Source organism: Etheostoma spectabile, chromosome 15 (assembly GCF_008692095.1).
Source record: "Etheostoma spectabile isolate EspeVRDwgs_2016 chromosome 15, UIUC_Espe_1.0, whole genome shotgun sequence".
Taxonomy (NCBI): Eukaryota; Metazoa; Chordata; class Actinopteri; order Perciformes; family Percidae; genus Etheostoma; species Etheostoma spectabile.
In genome coordinates this window covers 5242857-5249643 of record NC_045747.1, presented here as the reverse complement: position 1 = coordinate 5249643, position 6787 = coordinate 5242857, and the positions used below count along the sequence as shown (strand labels likewise).

At 44.3% G+C, this 6787-nt stretch overlaps 1 protein-coding gene across 2 annotated transcripts in view; it reads right to left on the bottom strand.

Annotated features, from left to right (window-relative positions):
* Window positions 1–6787, bottom strand: part of xylt2 (xylosyltransferase II) — a 15765-nt gene that overhangs the window by 3929 nt on the left and 5049 nt on the right. For both annotated transcript variants that reach the window (XM_032538696.1, XM_032538697.1), the window contains exons 3-10: window positions 6153–6328; window positions 4359–4561; window positions 2741–2821; window positions 2166–2382; window positions 1585–1761; window positions 1207–1463; window positions 869–1064; window positions 162–495 (exon numbers count right to left, since the gene is read on the bottom strand). In XM_032538696.1, the coding sequence (XP_032394587.1) occupies window positions 162–495; window positions 869–1064; window positions 1207–1463; window positions 1585–1761; window positions 2166–2382; window positions 2741–2821; window positions 4359–4561; window positions 6153–6328 (1641 nt within the window). The remainder of the gene's footprint in view (window positions 1–161; window positions 496–868; window positions 1065–1206; window positions 1464–1584; window positions 1762–2165; window positions 2383–2740; window positions 2822–4358; window positions 4562–6152; window positions 6329–6787) is intronic.

The following is a 6787-nucleotide window of genomic DNA, read 5'->3' as shown; positions in this document are numbered from 1 at the left end:
GCACACTCGACATAGATATATTTTTAATTTATTTTGTAATTTATGATTGGCAACACGCAGGCCGGACTGGGACGCACAAAGGGCCGGATGTGGCCCGCGGGCCGTAAGATGCCCATGTCTGCTTTATACTAACAATCACATGCTCTGAATCCACACCTCACCTTTGCGTAGTGGCTCCTTATCTTTGAAGGTCAAGGGCATGACAAGGAAGCGAACTTCTGCCACACGCACCCACTGTTTTAATACCCGCACCGTCCAGGTACCGGGCCGCAGGGGTTGCTGCAGCGGGGGTTTGTATTGGGTGTATTCTGCATCCACATCCACGGTAATGTCATAAGATGCAGCCACCACCAGAGCCGGGTCAATCCATACAATAGTGGCTGTGAGGTTGGGACCACGTGCCCACTTCTGGACTGCAAGTGGTTCATTCAAAGGGCCGATCACGCCCCCAAAGTTACGAAAGATTCTTTCTTTAGGATCCCATTCTGTGCCGATCTGCCAGTGACAAAGACAAGATGAATCATAGTCTGTGGAGCCCTGAAGTAACAATAGGTTATGCGACACAATACAGCAAAACAATGTCTCCTATGTCTTTGACCTTCCTATTTTGAGGACAAGGAAAAAAAACCTGTTAGCACTTTCTGCTCCCAAAATTAACTTTTTTTTTTTTTAAACTAATTAAACTTCAAAGTTCAGTTTTGGTCAGATCAAGTCCTGATAAAACAAACCCAATTTTTCATATCAAGAAGAAAATCTTCCTTTAAAGCAGTTTCATAAGGTACCTTGATATTAAACGTTTGCACTGAACAGAATGTTCAATGATAGTGAAGAATCCTCATCATCTTCTTGAGAAAAGAAGTACACTTACTTCCAGATTCTTGAGCCTTTCAAACTCCTTTAGGTTTGTCTCGAGGACAAGCGTGACCTGGGGCACTGCCCACATCTCCAGTGTCTCCCTGACCTTTGAACCCACAGCCTGGACTTCCTGACGCACCAGATATCCTTGGAAACGGTCGTCATAAAAGTACATGTGTACTGATAGGGGGTAGCCTACTGGTTCAAGCCTGCAGTGAGTGGGAGAAGAAAAAGAAAAAGAAATCACACATAGGATTTTCACACATAGCAAAGAACAAAACCAGCTACCGGTATAGCATACAGAGCCTCCAAAAAGAAGAACAAAAAAAAGAGTAAACCGTGTCTACGGACCTGCAGGCCTCCACGTTGCTCTGAGTGGTCACCAGATTCTTAAGGCCAAGACGAAAGAAAGCGGTGTAAGCAGTGAGAGCCACGTCACTGAGTGAGGCCACGCCATCCAGCTGTTCAAACAGGCTCTCCCAGTATGCCTTGATGGCAATGGTGCCCGGAGCGTACTGGCCATACAGGTGAGTGTCCAGGATGTCTAAGGCCTCCTGGTTCACTGTTGACTCAAACTTGCGGGCAAAGAATGTCGGACGGGTCAATTGCTGTGGACAAAACAAAGAATACCAGAAATGAGCCTTTGAACTCCTGAACCATACTGGTGCAAAGAAAACAAGAGAGAGTGGGAAAGAGAGAAAGAAATGGATGAGTTGCTGGCCCACACACCTGGATCCGGATGAGGTCTTGCGGTTTGAAATCATTGGGAGAGCAGCCACACCAGTCGACAATGTGCTTATACTGGCATTTACAGCCCAGCTTACGGTTCCAGTTGGTGACACGCAGGTTGTTGTCCACCAGGGTGTCACACATGTGACTGTTCCCAAGCACCGTGTGGAAGAAGGACTAGGAGGTAGCAGGAGTAAATACATCATTTTCTGCAGTGCTGGGCAATGTGTAACCACTGTGTTGTGTGAAAAGGAAGTTACTGTAAACCACCAAAGACTATAAACAGGTTATATCCACTGACTCTCAATAGCAAAGGGCCATGTCTATATAACCCAAAACAACAGGGAGCAAACCACTGCACCTCCTCTGAGACATTAAACCGCATAGTCAGATAAACTCGAGTGAACCCTTCTCTTCTGGCACCACTGCTGCACGCTGCGCCTGAAAGCTTAAAGTATTACATTATCTCTGCTGCTAGGCTCTTCTAAATTGGCAGGGGAGGACGATCTTAAGACAGCCTTGTATATCAAACTGTCTGTCTCAACTGTAGGGGAAAAACAGACCACCCAATGCTTACTTACCTCAGCAGGGAGCAGAGCGTAGGAATAGAACTGCTTCAGCCCTGAAACAAGGGCATCCTGGGAGTTGATGACGTATTCCACGAAGCGGTGGGTGAGCGCAAACCAATCAGAGCCACCTGAGACCTCCAGGCCTTCGGGAATGCTGCGTTCGCCAAGACGCCACATGTGGTTGTCACACTCGTGGAAGAGACGGTCAAGGCCTTGCTTCTTAATGAACCTTCAACACAGAACACAGTTGACATTGTTGTGTGGGAGAGACATTGTGATGGTATTCGCAGCATGTATTCATCAAAGTAAATGACCAAACAAACCATTTCTGTCTGAGCTGCCACGCTGTATTATATAATGGTTGAAGAATCACTTCAGCATGTTGCTTTTTACCTCTCGTGTGATATCAACAGCTGGAATATCACTATAGGATCGACATGCATCGCTTACCACTGAGCTACTTTCAAATTGCAGTCAAAAAAAATATCCCTTTCATTTATTGGTGTGTGGTGTCAGATTAAATTGGGCAAAAACGCCAACTAAATGTGTGTTTTAGCTGGTTTGTATCTTACAGCTGGTATACTCACCGGGCATTTTCTCTCCCGTGGGACTTAAGGAAGTTCTTGTCTCTTTGCTGCGACAGGAACAACACCAGTTCATCGTTGGTCCTGCAGGGAGGTGATACGGGGATCATTTGAAAGGGGAAGGGGTTAGGTCAAGAAAGAAAACTACGATTTCTAGCAGATTCATTTGGAAAATAAAATGCTGGCTTGAGTATGGTGCTGTCTGGTGATATAAATTAGTGAAATTAGCTACTTTGGATTTGGTTGAAATAAAAGTGTGCATTCAACCAAAAAAGAAAAAAGAATCCCCAGAAAACCAGCAAAAACTGTTCAGCAAGAAAGCAGACTATTAACTACCAGCTCTGTAAATCAGTGAAAACAACAATCCAATTAATTTAGCTCCAGAATGCTCTTTTTCATCTGGCAAATGCTAAAGCAACAAAATCAAATCTCCATGAAGTATTGAAAGCTTAGGCCACCAATGAAAAAGGCAATCACAAAATAATAATAAAAAAGACATGCTCTGATGCACTTCCACTGGAAGGGCCTTAGAGGGCCAGATGTACATACATTTGCGAATTTAGCGTTATCAGCACAATGGCCAACCTGCAGAAAGCGCATGCTGGGATACATCAGCTTACGTCGTATTTGCCAAACCTGCAGTTCATTGGGTAATCACCCCCTTTCTCCGCCCACTATACTGTAAATTGAGCACATTTACAAGCGCAACTAAATGGCCAATGTCAAAGAAACTCGGCATTAGTGGTGGGGAAATGTATGTGCGCTGTAGCACTTGTGCTATGGAGCACTTCTGCAATAGTAGGGCTGAGTGCAGACTGTGATATTCCCATTGCTGATTCTATGACTGTTTGAAATTATCCTGATGCCAATATTGTATGTTTTTATGTAATGTAGCGAGGAGTTTAACAACTGCTGGAATGGAATGTGAACGCTGAGTCGAAGATTCAATGTCATCTTTGATTTCTTCCAGTAAGTGTAAAATTGCTTTGCTGCTTAATCTGTGACGCTTAATGATTGAACTGAAAAAGTATGATCCTTGTAGGAAAACCCCTTTCAGCTTGTCTCCTTGGCCTGTCTTCGTCTTGCTCAAATTACTGCTGCCAGTTCACCAGGAGGCATATGCAAGGATACCTGCTTGCAGCTGGTTTACATCTGCTTTTAAGAGGCTGAGAATTTTCTCCGCAAATAGAGGCGCCCTGTCACAGGATTTTTTTTTTTTTACATACCACGGAATACATAATAAAAGGCGCACTTTTCATTTCCCCTCATATCTCTTTATAGGAAACTCCCACTATCCCCTTCACCCGCCCATGAAGGCATATGCATAATACGGAAAAGCGGAATTTGCAATTTTTAGCTCCCCTGACAGGCAGTTTGCCCCTTTTACCTCAGTGCTGCCGGTTTGTACATACCTCGCCATGCTTTTTACGCACACGTTACGAAACAAATAGACTTGAAAAAGCGTTATCATATCTGGCCCAGAGTATTTAACTGAATGGAGTCGGGGACCACCTTGAACCATGGTAAATGTTCAATTCATGATTACAAAGCTACACAGGGATATGTGAGAATTCTGCTGTGGATCAAGGAAGTTTCATAACATTGAAGTCCCTCTGCTGACCTGGTGGGGAAATCTGTTGCACTGAGATTGATGAAGAAATCCCACTTCCAGTCCAGCATGGAGAGCAGGTCCTGCATGCTGCGTAGGTAGGCCTTTAGCAGGCTGGCACCACCCCAGATGGTGACCATCCGCCAGGTAGTGGCTCGTATGTTTGGGTACTGCTGGGCTATCTGAAGGACCTCCCGATGCATGTAGCTGGACCGCTGGAGAATTTCAAAGCAAAAGGTCAAACACTTAATTAAGTGAAAACTGTGTTTCTGCATCACAAACGTAATCTAGTTCCCACAGATCCACAGCTGCCACTGTGCCAAGACAAGCACACAAAGCTGGCTCGTGTTAAAAGAGAGTTGGATCTGAGCAGAACATCAGCCACATGGCGCTTTGTACTGTGGGTCAGCATGATGACAGAAAGAGAAAATTAAAACTAAAATTAGCTATTTTTGCCTTGCAGCAAATTTCCTTCTCAAAGGCGAGAGCAACACAAAACTCAAATGAACCGAGATTCAAGGACAGTAAGCAGAGATTAAAGATGGAGGAGGTCAAAGAGCCAAGCTGCTGTCAAGGTTTATGCAGAGACATTAGAAGTGGTGAGAGACATGGCTTTGAGTGAGCATGTGTGACCATTTATCTGGAGACTGCAAGAAGCCAAGATATGTGGGTCAAAAAGAGGCTTTTTTTTTTCTTCTTTGGAGCTAAATTAGATTTAATACAAATTAATTAACAAGCAGCCTGTTTCTAAATAAGCACAGTTAATAAAGGTTGTGAAGCACTAAATGGGCAGTTTCACAAAAAAGGACACTTGTAAAGGAATTGTTATGGGACATTAGGCCCAATTGTTTTGTTTAGTGAAGCATAAACAGTGTGCTACTGACTCTGTCCTATGTTAAATGAAGTGTGGACATTTGTGGACTACTACAGGACTTCTTGGGACACTGCAAGAATATGTGGGTATCCTGGTTGTGTTCATCAACACGACCAGGATACCCACATATTCCTGATATTCCTAAACTCACTGTCGTCATTTGTAGACATCAGAGGAAAAAAAGAGATCTGTGTGGCGGAGTGCAGAGGAGCTGGTCGACTGACTCCCTTACAACCTGACCTGTTTTACAGCCTCATCTCTCAAACGGGCTTTTTCCTCAGAGATAAAGGAGGTTAAGTTGGCAAAGTGTCTAAGATTGTGTCTGTCCTACTGACTACTTATTCATCACTGGCTACAGTTGAGCCTCCATCATCCTTTGGCAGCAGAACAGAGCAAAGCCCCAGGACTCAGCAACCTTTCCGGCTACACAGGTGCACTGACCGTGGGCACCTGTTTCTCTGCTGTCTGCGCTTGACACACCTGAGGTCTCTGCCTCAGTATCACCAGTCAGCCGTACATTTTGCCTTCTAGCTGCCCATTAAAGCGGACTTTTCTTCCACTAAATCAAGCCCCTAAGAATAACCACACTTAACTCTATCCAGGCTAATCCCCTTTACCACACTGTGAGACCCAAAGGATATATTTAACCTTCATAATGCAAGAAGACCTAACCAGTAAAAGCATTTTTAAGCTCAGTGTAGCCAGAACCTCGCAGGGTGCCAAATACACTCTTCGATGTCCAGCATAAGCACAAATAAACAATATTGTAGGCTAGTTTCACCAGCAGAAATAATGCACTGTCACTTATTTGGATATTTCTATTATGCAGAATTGTGTTGGTCTGCATGCAAGCAAGGTCAATTGTGATGTCATGTACATATTAAGGAGACGGAGCGGTAGCTGAGGCCCTGTGATCTCCTTTTAGGGGATACCTTGTCCACATGGATGTAGTAGTAGTGGTCACGGTGATATATGGCTTTGATGAGGCGCTTGAGCTGCCGTACAGCACGGCCATGCACCATCAGAACGAATGCCACTCTGACGGGGTTCTCCACTTTGGACAGGCTGTTGTCCATCTCGCCAAAAGCCTGGACCGGATTTGATATACCTGGCCAAAGAGGACGGAGACATAAAAGACCGACTCAGTAGGGTCTCAAGAGTTTCAAATAATAGTATCTTCTGGCTGGGTGTTGAGAAAGACATTGTTCAATAACAACAACAATAATAAAATGGATACAGGTTTATTTTAGTTGGTTACATAATAGGTCCATGTATGAAAAGTATAGGATTGTTTTGTCCTTGTTTTTCATTTTCCCTCCAAAAAAGCTCCTCCCCGCACATGGACACCGCCAACTGTGTTCACTGGAACGTACAAGCCACAGGCATGGGTTGAGTGTTTTGCCCCAGTGTCCCTACACTACACTACAGCTGTGTACTACAGCCATGCACAAGGATATTGATTTGATTGGCTTCCAATGACTTCCAATCCTAACTTGGTATGTAAACCACAATACGTATATGACTTATAGTATAATAATATTCAACTATTACCCAGTCCTGCTGGGGG